General features: G+C 53.6%; 1 protein-coding gene across 2 annotated transcripts; it reads left to right on the top strand.

Moving 5' to 3' along the window:
• The first annotated feature begins 2,888 nt into the window (after positions 1-2,888).
• Positions 2,889-12,731, top strand: Klf11 (KLF transcription factor 11). Of its 2 annotated transcripts, none has more exons than XM_076558954.1 (4): positions 2,889-3,126; positions 5,150-5,401; positions 6,486-7,416; positions 9,515-12,176. In XM_076558954.1, exons 1-4 carry the CDS (start codon positions 3,085-3,087, stop codon positions 9,628-9,630), a joined length of 1,341 nt encoding a protein of 446 aa, XP_076415069.1. In that variant the 5' UTR covers positions 2,889-3,084; the 3' UTR covers positions 9,631-12,176. The 2 variants fall into 2 exon arrangements, with proteins under 2 accessions (XP_076415069.1, XP_076415068.1); XM_076558953.1 differs by lacking the exon at positions 9,515-12,176 and adding an exon at positions 12,183-12,731 and having other exon boundaries at positions 2,892-3,126.
• Positions 12,732-16,204: the final 3,473 nt, after the last annotated feature.

Here is a 16,204-nt window from a genome sequence, read left to right as displayed (position 1 = left end):
TGGAAGGCAAGCAGTGGAGAGCAATGTGGAAAGCAATGAAGAAAGATGGGGTGTCGTGTGGGTGGGCATCGGGTCCAGAAGAGTCAGGGATTCCTGGGTAAGTCTGAGTGTCTGGATTCTACCTGGGGCTTTGAGGAGGGGTCCGGTACACTGTCCACTTTTGGAAAATCCTTCCAGTGGTGAGAGGCAGATGACACAGTGTCAGCCTTGCTGGGACGCGGTGACAGTCACTCAGGTATGTCTGTGTAGCAGCCTGGACAAGGGATGGAGTGAGCGATGAGAACAGTCGGTGAGATATTTTAGAAGAAACGGTGACGTCATTGGCGAAAGACCACACACAGGATAGGGAGGAGTCAAAGGTGAGCCACATCACTAGATCAAGAGGCAGGATATCCAGAGTCACCCTCTTGGGTGAGGACATCCAAGCTGGGTGAACGCAAGTTCGCTCCCAAGGATGCTGGATAAGAGAGAGGTACCTGTGGGGTGCCCCAGAACAGAAGCCAGCAGGGTTGACAAGGCTGATGTCATGTTGACTCATTAAATCAACAGTTACCATGTGCTGACGCGGATAAATCAGCCCAGCTCCCTGTCCCGGGGGAGAAGACAGACAGCACACGAAGAAACAGGAAAGCTGCAGCCCAGGTGAAGTGCTATGGGGAGTGAAGGTGCAGACAGACAGACAGACAGCAGGCAGGGAGTGAGGTCAGCCTGAGTCCACAAGCATGCTGGAAGAGGCTTCCTGGGGAGATGTGCCAGTAATGTCACGGATACATGGAGTAAAGGACACACGCTAAGCCCTGGAGACAGCGGTTGATGTGACAGGCAACCCAGAGCAGGCCTGGACCCACATCTTAGTTTATTTTTGTGTGATTATAACAAAACACCTGTGACCAGGAAGTTTATAGAGGGGTGTGTGTGTGTGTGTGTGTGTGTGTGTGTGTGTGTGTGTAGTGTGTGTGTGTGCATGCACATGGAGACCAGAGGTTAGCCTCTTAGGAGCCGCCCACCCTGATTTCGCTGGATTTAAGGCAGAGTATCTCATTGGGATGTGGTGTCCCTGACTTGGCCAGCGAGGCCCAGTGTTCTGCCCCTCTGCACCTCCCCAGAGCCCGGATTAAAAGTGTGCACACCACTCCGCCTAGCTCTTTACGTGGGTCCTGGGGATCGACCCCAGGTCTCCAGGCCTGCATTACAAGCTCTTTACCAACTGAGGCACCGCCCCACCTCCTATATAGGAAGGCCATTCGATATAAAAAGTTCATTCGGCTCACAGTTCTGCGGCCCAAGAGCACTAATTGTGCTCAGCATCTGATGGGGGGGGGGTCTTCCTGCTGGGTTAAGACACCGTGGAGTGTCACGTGGTCAGATAGAGCGAGGAAGCCAGCCAGGCTCTCTTATTATAAAACCTCATGCCCTTCCTTAATCCCAATCACCTTCCAAAGGCCCCGACTCCGAATACTATTAACATGTGACTCTGGAGACTATTTCCCAACACATGAAGCATAGCAACCATCGGTGCCAGCGGACTGGGGAGAACGCAAGAGCAGATTCCCTGCAGGAGCTCAGGTGTGCATGGCGGGGCGGGGCAGCGGGGAGGCGTTTTCTCAAGCAGGGTGAAAAGTCTAAGGATGCCTGGGGCGGGGAGGGGGGACGATGGGGAGGCGGCGATGTGGGCAGGGGTGGACACGGGGAGTCAGAAAGCCAAGGGGGGAGGGGGCAGCAGGCAAAACGATTTCAACAAGTCTGAGAGGAAGACTGAGTCCATGTATGCTCAACTCCCAAGTTAGACATGGTGAGTCCTCTTTAAACGCTCCCACGGTTTGTTACTTTCAACCAATGCCTTCTCTTTGGGTCTGTTTATTCCCACATCAAGCCACTGTGGAACTGAAGGCATCGGGGCTGGTATGAACCTTCAGCCTTACCAGGTTAAGTACCAGGCTCTGCCTGCTCACCTGTGGGAGGACAGGCGGCATGATGCCCGGCTCCAGAACACTCACATCAGCTATGACTTTTCCCCCCATACCTCCACGGGTACCCAGGCTCTGCAGCGAGGCCTCTGACCACTAGTGGAGGGGTGTCCTATCGCTGCACGGTAGGTTGGGGGACCCACACACATTGCATGTACTACCCCTGCTCTCCAAGACCTGTGAGGCGTGTAAGTGGATAACCGCACCTAGAGACCCTTTGTACGGCCCCTGGGAAGGATGCGCAGGCCTCATTACGCATACGTTATTAGGTGGTCGGCTACACTGGCTGGTGTTCCTTCTGCAGCAAACTGCAGGCTAGCACGGGGGAAGAGGCCCAGACCCAGAAGCTGCAGATCTGGCGCCCTGCGGGGAAAGAGCGGATGCAGGAAATGTCCCTAAACCCAGACAGCGTTCAAACCTCCTCCTGGGCAGAGGCGCGGTGCAGGGAGCCAGGGCCAGCTTAAAAGAAATCATAGAGGCAGCGTAAAGCCGTCCCCGGGAGTCCCGCCCACCAGGACGGGCCGCTAGCGCGGGGCCAGCGCGCGACCTGGGCGAGCGGCCCCTCCGCCCGCCGGGAGAGGACCTCACGGCAGCCGCGCGCCGCCGCGCCGCCGCCGCCGCACCGCCGCCGCCGCCGGGACCTTTCCCCTACTTTCCAGGCCTCACGCCCCGCCTCCAGCCCGGACCAAAACACGTGCCGCCTCCCGCCCCGCCGGATCACGCCGCGGCCAGGCTCCGATCACGCGGCCCCCCGCGGCCCCCATTGGCCCGCGGCTCGCCGGCCCGGCGCCGATTGGCTGGCGGCGGAGGCCACGCCCCCTCCCGGGAGGGAGCGGTGTATTTTGGTTTGCCCGCGCGCCCCGCCCCGGGCCGCTCCCTCCGCGGCGCCCCGCCCCTCCCGCGCCTGGCGGGCGGGCGGCGCGCGGAGGCAGAGCCGCGCGCGGCGAGGAGGGCGGAGGTGCGCGCCGGCGGCTGCAGGCGCTCGGGACCCCGCCGCCCGCCCGCCCGCCCGCCTGCACGCCCGTCCGGCCGCCGCACACGTGCAGCCTCCGCCGCCCGCGGAGCCCTCTCCCTCCCCGCGATCCGCAGCTTTGTCGCCTGCAGGCCGTCCGGCACCATGCACTCGCCGGGCTCCACCGGCCCGGGCGACGCGCGCGCGGTGAGTGACGGGGCTGAGCGGCCGGGCGAGGCGAGGCGGCGGGGCGGGGAGGGGGCGCGCGGGAGGGATGGCGACTCCGCGCCGCGGTCGAGGCCGGGGCGGTGCTCCGGTCGCGGCAGGGGCTGCGCGGCTCGGCCGGGTCCGGGGTGGGGAAGGGGGGCGTGATGAGCGCGGCCGACCGGCCGGCCGGCCCCAGCCTGCAGCTTTGTCTCTGGTCCGCCGCGGGCCCCGCCCGGCGCGGCTATTTCCAGCCATGACGTCACCCGAATCCAGCGGAGGACCGCTGTCGGGTGTGGGCGCGGCTGGCGGGAACGGGGAGGGCGGGGCGGGGGGCGGGGCCCAAGCGGGGGCGCGGCGCCAGGGGGCGTGGTGAAGGCGTTTGCTGGTGGGAGGGGCGGGGCCAAAGCCGGGGCGTGTCCAGAGAGTGCCTGGGGAGGGGGGATGTGGGGGGCTCGGTGGGACCCCGGGCTGAGGGCGCGGTGAAGGCACCTGGAGGGAGCAAGGGCGGGGCCAAAGCTTGGTGCGAGCCCCTGGGGGGGGAAGGGTGGGGTGGGGCAGGGGGCGGGGCCGGCGCGAGGGGGTGTGGCCAGAGCGTCCCTCTGATAGAGGGGCGTGCAGGGGGCGGGGCAAGGGCCGAGTCCAAGGGAGGAGATGGTGAGGGCCCCTGGTGGGAGTGTGGCGGTGGGGCCGTGGGTTGAGCCAAACCAAAGGTGTCTCAGGAGGGTGTACCTGGAGGGAGGGTATGGCGGAGTGAGCCGGACCGAGGCAAGAGTGTGTCCGGAAAGGTTCTAGGGGGGACGTGGCAGCTGAGCTTGGTGGCCTGGTAGGGGGTAGCGCTGGGCAAGGGGTGGGGGGTCAAAGCAAGAAGGGGCGTGGTGATGGGACCTGGAAACCGGAGTGTAGGGCTTGGTCCTAGCCACAGAGTGGAGTCGAGGTAGGGGACCCCTGTCAGAAGGTGTGGAGCGCAGGGCCACGGAACCTGGCTGAAATGTTGGGGGCCAGGGGAGGCGAGAACACAGCAGTACGTGGACCCCAGGGTCCGTATTGATCCTGCCTAGTCTATGGGCTGGACATTCCACTCGATGGATCAGAGTCAAATGATCCTGGCAAGAGGTCGAGTCTGGCGCCCCCCCCCCCCAGACGCTGGATAAGGCCCTTTGCAAAAGGTGGCCTCTTCAACTGCTCACTGAAGGGGACTCTGGACAGACAGGAAGTCTCGAGGCTCAGAAAGTATGTGTGGAGATATATGTATCCAAGGTTCAAGGTTCTCTTTTGGAAGGGGTGGGTTCCAGTCTCTTCCTCCCCGCGCCCCTGGTTGTAAAGGCGCTGTGGTGTGCAGGACCAGGTACCTTTCACACACCCCACCGCCTCCTAGTGTTCAGTAGTAACGAGTGTCTTCATGTTCCTGAATGCTGAGGAAACAGGCAGTCACCGTGGGCTCTACTTGAATGGAACCCAGGTTCAGCCACTGGGAAATTAAACTTGCGGTAATGCTTCCTTAGAGACACTACTTTGGCGGCTTTTGATCTTGAAGATCTCACCCACCAACTGGCTGCTCAGCCTCATTAGGTGCTTCCTCTATTTATCTTTCCCGGGACACCTTCCTACTAATCTCTTTGTTGTATACCTCTAGAGGTAGTCTTAATCATTTACCCAAGAAACTTGAAGTTAGTCACCTGTTCTGTTTATTTTTATTTTATATCGGTGGGCATTGACCTCAGGGTCACACAGGAGCTAATCAAGCATTCTACCATTGGGCAATAGCCCAGCCTAGAAACCTTTTTAAGAATCAGGGTTTTGAGTTTTCTGTCTTGTCTTGCGGAAACTGCCTCTTAACCAAACCTAATCTTCAGAGCTTGAAAGCAAAGTTGTGAGAGTTCCGTTCAGGTCTTCGTACATCAAGACACAGCCTGTTGCTTTGTCAGAATGCTGCACGTTACGTCTGTGGTCGATCTGCCTGCCTGTCAGGGTTACCCCTTTTATTCTCCTGAACTAAGAAGCCGCTGTCTTGTGTTGCCTGTAGGCCGACATCATGGACATCTGTGAGTCCATCCTGGAGAGGAAGCGGCATGACAGCGAGAGGTCCACATGCAGCGTCCTGGAGCAGACAGACATTGAAGCTGTGGAGGCGCTTGTTTGCATGAGCTCTTGGGGGCAGAGGTCCCAGACGAGACCCCTCACGCCGGTTTCTGATTCTGGTGACGTCACCACCACTGTGCTTATGGACACAGTTGCACCCGATCTACCAAAGGACTTTCATTCTTTTTCAACTCTGGTAAGAGGAGGTGGGAGAGAGAAGCATTTTTGTGAACTGCCAGAATAACTTAGGTAAAATATGTTGAAGAACTTGTAGGGAGATTAACTATGGTGCTTCCAGATGCCGCCAGGAAGTTCCCTACATTCCCTTTGTATGGATACCAAAGTGTGGAAACGTATCTCTTAGAAATGTTTTCTTTTCCTTGGTGAGCCATAACTTGCTGACAGATGGTTAGTGTCCATTGGACAAAGCCTAAAGATGGTTACAGAAAGGTGATGTAGACCAGATGCCTGGGGAGTCCCAGGTAGGGTCTTGCGTTGTCCCAGTCTAGGATGAGGGTGTGGAAAGCAGCTATAGAAAGCATGGACTCTGACATCAGACACCCTTAGCTTAGCGGAGACATGCCACTCTGCCTTCCTGTGGCAGCCGCCTGGTGTGACTGGGAGTTGATAAATCAATATTTTATTTTTAGGTTCTAACTTGCCACACCTGCGGAATTGCTTCTTGGGTTGGAGAAGTCAGGCTGTAGATCGCTCACAGTAGTAAAACTAAGATGTGCTTGGCCTGGGTGAAGAACTCTCACTGAAGACTGTGGAGGGTAGACTTGAGGAGTGAGTGGAGCGAGAACTGGAGGAAAGAAAGAGGAGCTGGCTTCTCGTAGCCCCTCAGGTCTTCAGGCTTGGGCTTTTTCACGGTGGCTGATAAGTGTTGGGGCAGTGCAGAGAGGCTCAGTTTGGGAGAACCGCTGGTTTCTTGATTTAAGAGCCTGAGATTTCATGAAAAGCTTTCATTTTGGTTTTGGAGACAGGGCTTTTCTCTGTGTAGTCCTGGCTGTCCTGGAACTCACTCTGTAGACCAGGCTGGCCTCGAACTCACAGTGATCTGCCTGCCTCTGTCTCCCGAGTGCTGGGATTAAAGGTGTGCGCCTCTGCCACTTGACGAAAAGCTTCCATTTTAAAGTATGAATCTGTGTTATTTTTACAGTCCTTTTAGTTAAATTGCTTCTGTCGGTAGCTACGCATGACCTAGGGTAGAAATGCCCTTCCTTCCAACAAGACCAAAACAACCTATGACACGGTGCTTTTCTTTCTTTCTCTTGAAGTGCATAACTCCTCCTCAGAGCCCAGAGCTCATGGAGCCATCGACAGGGACCCCTGTTCCTTCCCAAGTAACCAATTCCAAAGGATGCCTGGTCACCGCCCTGCCCCCGTCCCCCGCTGCGGCCACCGGAGCGCTGAGCAGGAGGGAGTCAGTGGAGCCAGCCCCAGGGTCCTCCTGCAGGGCTGTGATGACCAGTGTGATCCGGCACACTGGGGAGGGTCCTCCGTGCTTTCCAGCCGCCCCAGCTCGAGAGCAACAACCGCCTGGCAGCTGCGGAGAAGGACAAGGCGGGCTGCTGGGCCATCGTGAAGCTTTGCAGGACACACGCTTGGCAGATGGTTTACTTGTTCCTGACTCAGTCTCCTGTCAGCCTTGCTTGCACAGCCCTGGTGTCCCATTCCCCATCTACAAAGACCAGCAGACAGGCTGGCCGGCTGCCATTCAGCCCTGCTCACCAAAGAATCCTGAAAGTGACTTGTCAAGGAAAAGCACCCCCCTGATTTCTGTCCCCGTCTCCAGTCCCCCGGTCCTTTGCCAAATGATCCCCGTGGCTGGACAGAGTGGCATGTTCTCAGCTTTCTTGAAGCCTCCTCCCCAGGTGTCTGCAGGGATCGTCAAGCCCATCCTGCCCCAAGCTGCTCCGGCGCCCCAGCCTGTGTTCATGGGCCCGTCTATGCCTCAGGGAACTCTGATGCTGGTCTTGCCACAGAGCACCTTTCCCCAGCCCGCTACCTGCCCATCCGGTGTCATGGCCATCGGGAATACCAAACTGTTGCCCCTGGCCCCTGCCCCGGTCTTCATCGCCTCCAGCCAGAACTCTGCCCCCCAGGTAGACTTTTCCCGAAGGAGGAACTATGTTTGCAATTTCCCGGGCTGCCGGAAGACCTACTTCAAAAGTTCCCACCTGAAGGCTCATCTTCGCACCCACACAGGTGAGTGGGGGGGGCGCCTGGTGTGAAGGGGACGCCAGAACTTGGGGGAGGAGAGCCTCCTGAGCCTCTTGAGAGAGGCAGGAGAACCAGTGAGGAGGGCGGGCCTTGCTGCGGGTGGGGTCATCAGCAGGTGCCCGCTGGGGAGAGTACAGGGCTTGGGATGGTTTGGGGGTACTCTGCCTCACTGCAGTAGCATCGCGTTCATGTTCAGTGCAGACATCAGTGTGATTTGGAGGATGGTCCACACACGCCCTCTGAGTTCACATTGTAGAATTGGGGGGGGCGGGTTGTGGTTCGAGACAGGGTTTCTCTGTGAAACAGTCCTGGCTGTCCAGGAACTCACTCTGTAGCCCAGGCTGGCCTCAAACTCACAGAGACCCACCTGCCTCTGCCCCCTGAGTGCTGGGATTCAAGGCACACGCCACCAGCGCCCGGCGACACTGTAGAATTTTTAAGAGTATAGGAATTTTTGTTGTTGTGTTTTTGTTTCGTTTGGGTTTGGTGTTGTTGCTTTTGAGAATATATAGTATTTAGTTTAAGAAGTCACACGAGGGGCTGGAGAGGTGGCTCAGTGGTTAAGATCACTGACTGCTTTTCCAGAGGTCCTGGGTTCGGTTCCCAGCACCCACATGGCGACTCACAGCTGTCTGTAACTCCAGTTCCAGGGGACCGACGCCCATGGCAAAACACCAATGCACATAAATAAATAAACAAAACCCCTGCAATTAAAAAAAAAAGTCATGCAAGAAGTTATAGCAGCCTACTGGGTTTCTTTAGTTTTTAAATTCTGTCTCCAGGAATGGAAACATTCTCCGGCCATTAGAGCAGCCGCTAGCCGCGTGCACTTGAAAGAGGCTGGCTGGACCGAGGAACGGGGTTGCACATTCTCATCGGTTGAAGTTTTTACACTCAAGTGGCTTCGGGAGCTGGTGGCTGCCGCGCTGCCCAGCGGGGCCTGAGTGCCACTCAGCACCAATTACTTTTGTGGCTTAGAGCAGGTTTCTCAGGTCCTCTGTGAGCTGCTGCCTTGTCGTTGTGTATGGCCCTGTGGGTACCTGGTCTGCTTGTTTAACTTGGCTTTAGAGAGTCGTGTATTGACATGGAAACACATGCAGAGATGTAGGGGTTCCTAGACTCATGGAACATCGCCCCTCGGTCCCATGAGCACCTCTGATTGGTGGACTGTGATACAGGAAAGCCTGTAGGGAGGAGGGACTTACTGCTGTGGTTTTTATTTTAGAATAGTGTTGATACTGGCCGGCTTCTAATTAGCACAGTGTGCTCTGGCTGCGGCAGACTGCATTGCTGAACAGCGTGCACTCTGGTGTTTAGACAGTCCAGAAGGAATTATTCCTTCACACTCCGGAGCCGTGGTGGGCTTTAGGATGTGGGCCTTACACCTGTCCTGTGTTTCCTTTGTCAGAGGAAACACAGCCTCCTTCTCATCTACCCGTGTGTTTCCACAGTCAACCTCAGCCCTCCCCAGCTTCTGCCTGGTGGGGCCCTTGGAGGGCTGCCCCAAATCAGTTGGTGGGTGCTTGCTCTTTGACCTCATGGGTTATTAGTACGTGTCTCACCACCTTTTCTCTGTGTAGCCCTGGCCATCCTGGAACTTGCTCTGTAGCCCAGGCTGGCCTGGAATTCAGAAGGCCACCTGCCTCTGCCTCCTGAGTGCTGGGATTAAAGGTGTGCGCCCCCACCGCCGGCTTGTTTTTGTTATTTCTTAACTTAGGTTTCTGTGCGTGGGTATGTATGTGCGTGTGAGTGCAGTGGCCTGGGTGTCTGGCCTCCTGCAGCTGGAGTCATAGGTGGTGGTGAGTTGCCCACCGTGAGGACGGGGACCTGTTGTGGGTGTGCAGCATGAGCAGCATGCACTCTGACCTGTGAGCCAGTCTCCTTGTTTTCCCGTTGTTAGATAGTTGTCTAAACCGCATACAAAGTCCTGGTGCCGCGCTAGTTCTGGGTGCTTGGCACTCTAGCAAGGCCCCCGTTCTGGTGGCTGTGTCAGATGAAGGGGCAGTCTGTTCTGTTCACTGGGCTCGTGGGCGGGGTAAACCCCCATTTTTTTTTTTTTTTTTTTTTTGCTTCGTCTATCCAGATGAACTTTCCGTCAGAGTCTTCCCAGGTAGAAATACTGACAGAACTGCAAACCCTGAGCTAAAGGCAGTTCCTCCATGCTTCTCAGAGAAGTCAGATGGATTTGAATACGCATGAGGGTTCTGAGTGCCATGCGTTTACCATTCACCAGCCCTCCTTTGGAGTTCTCCTAAGAACTGAAATTTCCTGTGGGTTTATTTCAGATAAAGATTGTATTTCAGGTACTTCTGCCAGCCTGAACAATATTTAACTGTGAAGAAGAAGGTGAGGTGAATGGGTACTCCATTTGGCTGGAACACAGGGATTTTGTAATCGTGTGTGGAGGGACTGGCAGTCTCGGGGCAGCCCCCGGGCATTGGGTATGCTGCTGACCTTGGGGAGGAGGGGTGGGAATTGCCACTGTCCGAGTCTGCTTTTGGATGCTTTGACAGTATCTAATAAAAAATAGGCTACCGAGCTCAGGGCTCTGAAGCTGCCAATCTAAAAGCATCTCTAAGGGCCGGCCTGCCACATTCCCAGTGTGACAGGACGTCTCCTGATGCAATGGGGTTAGTATGCCAGAGAGCCTGCTCTTATAACAGAGCTGCTCCTGAGACTCTGTTCATCCATAACCCCAATGCTCAGGACCGATCAGTGGCCAAAGATCCTACTTCTTAAGTATCAGTGGCATATGACCTTGGGATTGCATTTCCGGGGTATGAAGGTTGGGGTCATAGTGAAACCACGTTAGCTACCCCCATGCTTACCATGAAGATTCCGAAATCACGGAAGCCTCGCTTCTGGATTTTCAACTCGGAGAACTGTTGGAGTTAGTGTCTCTTCGAAACCTGTTATTTGCTACCTGCTTTAGGAAATCCACGGAGAGACAGATCGCATAGCAGTGTGCGCTGTCTAGCGAATCATCCTGAGTGCATGGAGTCTGTGATTGCCACAGCCAGATAGGAGGGCTTGAGGATGCAGAGAAGGGCCTGGCCCTGCGCTGGCTGGAATCTACAGTATCTACCTGCCTCAAGGCTCCCTTACCTCCAACTCCAGGAGGATAATAGGATCCGGGCACCTGCTCTGAAGTGTTGATAGATGCTTCAAACTTAACCAGAGAGTGTCTGTTAGAACACAGACCTTGTCTTTTTATAACTCTAACCTCTGTGGTTATGGTTAATATTGTCAACCCGACAGGATCTGGAATCATCTAGAAGACAAGACTGGTGTGCCTGGGATTATCTAAATTAGGTTAGTTAAGGTGGGAAAACCCACATTAACGGGGTTCTAGACTGGATAAAAGGTTGACAAGCAAGCCAAGCACCAGCATTCATCCTCTCTGCTTCTGGATGGTGGACAAAAGAGGCCCAGCTGCCTCAAGTTCCTGCCATGGTGGACCTGTACCCTCCCACGGGACCAGAATAAACTCTCCCTCCATTCGCTCTTGTCAGCAATATAGAAAGTAATTAAACGTTTCTAACCACATGGAAAGTAATTAATGGAACCTATTTGTCAGTGTGATAAGAAATATGAACGTGAAATAATGATTCTAAGAAGTCTTAAAGCCCCTTGGAAGGACTTTCCGGGGTGTGTACAGTTTGTCCTGAGAGAGAACGATTTCTTCAGAGAATTTTCTCCCACATCTGTGAATGCTAGTCAGTTGGTAGAGTACTTGCCTAGCATGCATGAAGCTCCAGGTTTGATCCCCAGCACCCTGTAAAATTGGGGTGTGTGGTGCATATTTGTAATCCCAGAGCATATGGTGGAATTAGGAGAATCAGAAATTCAGTGTCTTCCTTTGCTATAAGGGCTGTTAGGGACTATCCTGGCCTCTGTGAGACCCTGTCTCAAAATGCCTAACCCCCCAAAACAAAACAAAACAAAACAAAAAACAGTGTTGTCAGGCTGGAGAGATGGCTCAGTGGTTAAGAGCACTGACTGCTCTTCTAGAGGTCCTGAGTTCAATTCCCAGCAACCACACAGTGGCTCACAACCATCTATAATGAGATCTGGTGCCCTCTTCTGGCAAGCAGAACACTGTATACATAATAAATAAATAAATCTTTAAAAAAAAAAAAAAAAGCAAAAAACAGTATTGTCTAGAGATAGGAGGATCTCTCAAGTTCCCAGCCTAACTGGGCTAGGCTACTTAGCAAGACCCTATCAAAGAAAAAAATAGCCAGGGATGGTGGCCAGCACTCAGGACACAGAGGCAGGAGGATCTCTGAGTATGAGTTGTAATCTCTGTAGGGAATTCCAGGCCAGCCAGGGCTATATAGTGAGATCCTATCTCAAAAAAGTCTCCCCCACATATAATAGATTTGTTTTTATTTATTTTAAAATGCATCTTTAAAACCAAGGGTGGTGGCACATGCCTCTTAACTCCGGCACTGAAGTAGATTGCAAGTCTCCATCAGGAAAGCAAAACACGAAGCCACACACGTGTGCGTGTGTAAAAGGTCTGAGAGGTTAGTCTAGTTTGAGACGTGTGGGCTTCGTCATATTACATGTCAGGGTCAGAAGAAATGCATTGTGGGGGTTTGCTGACTTCGGAGCCCCCCAGGCTAGAACAGCAGGTGTCACTCTTCTGAGGTTGAGTGACCCGTGGGCGGCCCTCCGTAGGCGGCCCTCCGTGGGCTTCCGGGTGAGGTCCTGAGTGCGCACGCTTACTTGAATACGTTTTCCACCAGGGGAGAAGCCCTTTACCTGCAGCTGGGACGGCTGCGACAAGAAGTTCGCCAGGTCTGATGAACTGTCTCGCCACCGCAGAACTCACACGGGGGAGAAGAAGTTCGTGTGTCCTGTGTGTGACCGGCGCTTCATGCGGAGCGACCACCTGACAAAGCATGCCCGGCGCCACATGACGACCAAGAAGATCCCAGGCTGGCAGGCAGAGGTGGGCAAACTGAACAGAATCACCCTGGCGGAGAGCTCCGGGAGCATCCTCGAGCCCTTGCCGGCCTCGGGCTGAGAGGTTCTGCGGCCCCCATCACCGGGGGCCTCCTCTTCCACCTCTTCAGGAATGGGGAGTGGGACCCGTGTGTTCCTCCCCAAAAACAAAAACAAACAAACAAAAACATGGTCTCTGGGCTGTCGAAGTGGGGAGCTGGTTCTGATGGAAGTACGTTAGCTTTCCTTTTCTGGTTGGGACCCTGTTCAGTGTCTCTTGTAGTTTCAGCGCTCTCTCTCTCTCTCTCTCTCTCTCTCTCTCTCTCTCTCTCTCTCTCTCTCTCTCTCTCTCTCATAAGGAAATGGAAGGAAATTTGATCTAAATCACCAGCATTCAAACAAATATTTCGGCAATAAAGTTTACAGAGTCTGGATTTTTTTTTTTTTTTAAACAACCTTTCTAGTCTATGTTTTGTAGAAATGAGACAGGGTACTAATTTTTATACTTTTTTATAAAAATATTTATATTGTGCTCAAATCACCAATTTCTGGATAGACAGTTTTACAACCTTCTTTTCCATTTTTTTATAACGAAGTTTTGTAATGACTCTGCTTAAATACTCTTGGTAGTTAGTCAGAAAAAAAATCAAAATCACAAATTTGTTACCGGCCTTTCCTAGCCAATATTTTAGGTCAGAACTGGTTGAATAAAGAGCTCTTAAAGGGGAAAAAAATAAACTAGTCAGCTTCTTTGTGTCAGTTCCAGGGGAGAGTCTAACAGCAATCCTGTAGCCCACAGAACTAAAATCGTGGTTGGGTAGAATTCGTCACGTGTGTCTGACGTCCCGGGGAGGGTGTGCCGAGTCTGCGTGGACTGCCAGCCAGCTGAGCAGGGGCCAGTGTACACTGTGTTGACGTTGGGACCACTCGTCTGCCGAGAGCCAAGGATCCCATGGCCTGTCTGTATTTAAGCACCAAAAATCGGGAATTCGGACACCAAAGCTTTGTAGATGGTCTGTCTGTTGGCTTCTGGTGTGGTCTTGTACCGCATGATGGGTTCAGTGACCACGGAGAGAAGAGCACAGGTCTATATTGGTTGATAAACTTCCCATCAAAGTGCACCCTATGCAAAGCGAGGCATACATGCACCGTGGGCCCTGGGGTTCGGATGCCTTCCTTAATTATGGACAAAACACTGAGGCACTCCGTGGATGCCACTCAGCTGCCCTTCCGTTCATTGTGTATGAAGGGCATTATTTTGCTCAAACAAGACTTGGGATGGGGATTTTGTAGCTAACTTGAAAACAGATCACAGGCGCTGCTTTGATGCCTTGTGAGCATGTGCTCTGCACATAGTGGCCTCCTGTGCGTCCCAGTGACCACAAAAACTGGCTCTAGTTAGATGTTGGGAAGTGGAGGCAGTACAGTGAGAACAATATATTGCACTGTCTGGGCAGCCTGAGAATATTTTTGTGTGTTACTGTATTAGATTTTGCATTTGCCTTTTAATACTGGCATTTAACTTTATTTAAATGATGGCAAGGTTGAACTATGAAATAGTAAGATAAAATGAGGTTTTGTGTTCGGGTCCTCGAGGCTTATAGAGCCTTCACGTGGTCATACATTGTTAGGGTACTTGATCCCTGTTAAGCTGCCTCTGGTAGCCTCCGAGCTTTGTATGTATGTGTGTTTAGGAAGTGTTGGTACAGCTCTCCAGGTAATCGTCTCCGTTGTCTTTTAACATAAAGTAGCCGCAGGAGACTAACTGTACATAGCTCACGAGCGTCCCGGTGGTACCCGGTTCCTGTCCTGCACACTGTCAATTGTGCAGAGGGTAAATGACATCCAGTGTGAGTGTCTTTCTCCATTGTGACATGCAGAGTGATGGTCGCTGTCCTGGTGTTCCTGTGGGTCACAGAAGGTCTTGGAGTGCTCGGTTGCTCATCCCTAGGACTTCATCCTCTGACCAGTGTTGTTTCTAGAGTAACCGACGTGTTGAAACCCCTTTAGGGTTCCATTTCCTGAGTAGATTTAGAAGCCCCGTCTGTGGAAGACCCCCACCATTTGTCCACTGAAAGACTATGTTGGAAAACATTTCCTATCTGAAAAGGACTCCTGAGCCCCAGAGCCCCTGGGGGGTGGGCTGCTCCCTTGGGGGCCCCCCTGACCCCCCCGTGGTGAGGCAGTACCCCCAGTGCACTTTATTGCTTGAGCAATTCTGCTTGATTTGATTATTTTTTTTTTTACTTTGTTGAGCCTTTTGGTAGTTTTAGTCATAAAAATTTAAATGTTTTGAATACTTATGTTTTATGTAACAGACTTTGACTTATTTAAATGAGTATTGTGTCATGTAACCTTTGCTTTGAATCATATAAAACTCTCTTGGTTTGCAGACTGGGCTTGTGTGCTGTGTTGGTATAACTGTGTCCAGTGACTTAACGCACACAGTTTTCATAGGAGTCTGGAATAGTCATCACGTGTCGGCCTAACTTGAATTCTTATTCGGGGGGGGGGGGGGGGGGGGGGGGGAGTCAAGACTGTTTCGGAGGAAGCGATACAGTGGCAGAGAGATCAACTCGTAAGAATTCTTGCAGGCAAGTTGTGGCAGTTTGAAACTAATACCAGTCGTAATGGGACTTCCATTTTTACCTGACAGAGTAGTGGAGACCAGCTTCCGTCTCCACAGGTACAACCAGCTCCCATCCACAGCCGGCGGGGCGGGGGGCGGATCAGGACAGAGATTCCCCGTGTGTCTTCCCTCCCCGCCTCTTGGCATCTGGCTGGACTTTGCAATGCAGAGCATTCATCATTCAGGCCCTGCAGTAACCTTGGGAGGCAGGCAAGATGGGTGCCAGTGTCCCTGAGACAGCAGGAGCTGAGTCCTAGAGACCATGTGCTAGGGAGCAGGGTGAGGTCCCCCCTGTTTCTCCTGGTCTTTTGTAGACAAAGACTGACCTGGGGTTATCTGATAACCTGGGGTCGTATGCATGTGAATCCAGACATCCACCCTTCCTAGGGAGATGAGTGACCTACCCCTCCATTTGTGCCTCCCAGACACGTAGTCTGCCTCCCCCCCTCACCCCCCCCCCACTTTATTCATCCAGGGCCTGGCTGCGCAAAGCCTGGCATGGACTGTGCCCTCTTTTGTCTGCTGGCTCTCGCGGTCATCTGTGCATTGCTAACTAAAGGAATCCACAGGGTGGTACACTCTCCACATTCACCCAGATGCCGTCCTGGCAGATGGAGGAGAAGCGGATACTGCCCCTCCTTCCCCTGGTGGCGGTCTCCCTCTCCAATGGGTAGCCTAACCTGCAGGATTTCCAGGGGGGCAGAGCCGTCATCCAGCCTGCCACTGCTTCTCATGACCACACGATGTCACTGTTGAGAGTTGAAACCGGCCTTGGGACGTCAAATCTGTCTTCCCTAGTGCCCCAGGCAACCAACCACACATACGGCTTCAGTTTCTGGATGTGAAGTTTTAGGGCTCATCCTTCTAGTCTCCTCTGAAGCCCCATTCTGAGGCACCAACAACTTCGGGGTACAGACTATGGGCCAAGTACCTCTGTGGCTCAAGTGCTTCTCTATCTTTCCCAAGGTTCCGTGCCCCAGAGAGGACAGTGCTTCCTTGCCAACACTGGAAAGGGTTTCTCTGTGTAGCTCTGCCTGTCCTGGAACTCGATCTGTAGACGAGGCTGGCTTCGAACTCACATCCGCCTTCCTCTGTCTCTTGAATCCTGGGATTAAAGGTGTATGCCCGCAAAAGGAGGATATCTTTACACCAGGAAACAGTTCCTTCCTGCTTCTTAAGGCCTAAATTTTCTCC

This window comes from Peromyscus maniculatus, chromosome 22, assembly GCF_049852395.1.
Source record: "Peromyscus maniculatus bairdii isolate BWxNUB_F1_BW_parent chromosome 22, HU_Pman_BW_mat_3.1, whole genome shotgun sequence".
Taxonomy (NCBI): Eukaryota; Metazoa; Chordata; class Mammalia; order Rodentia; family Cricetidae; genus Peromyscus; species Peromyscus maniculatus.
This window is presented reverse-complemented; position numbering and strand designations above follow the sequence as displayed.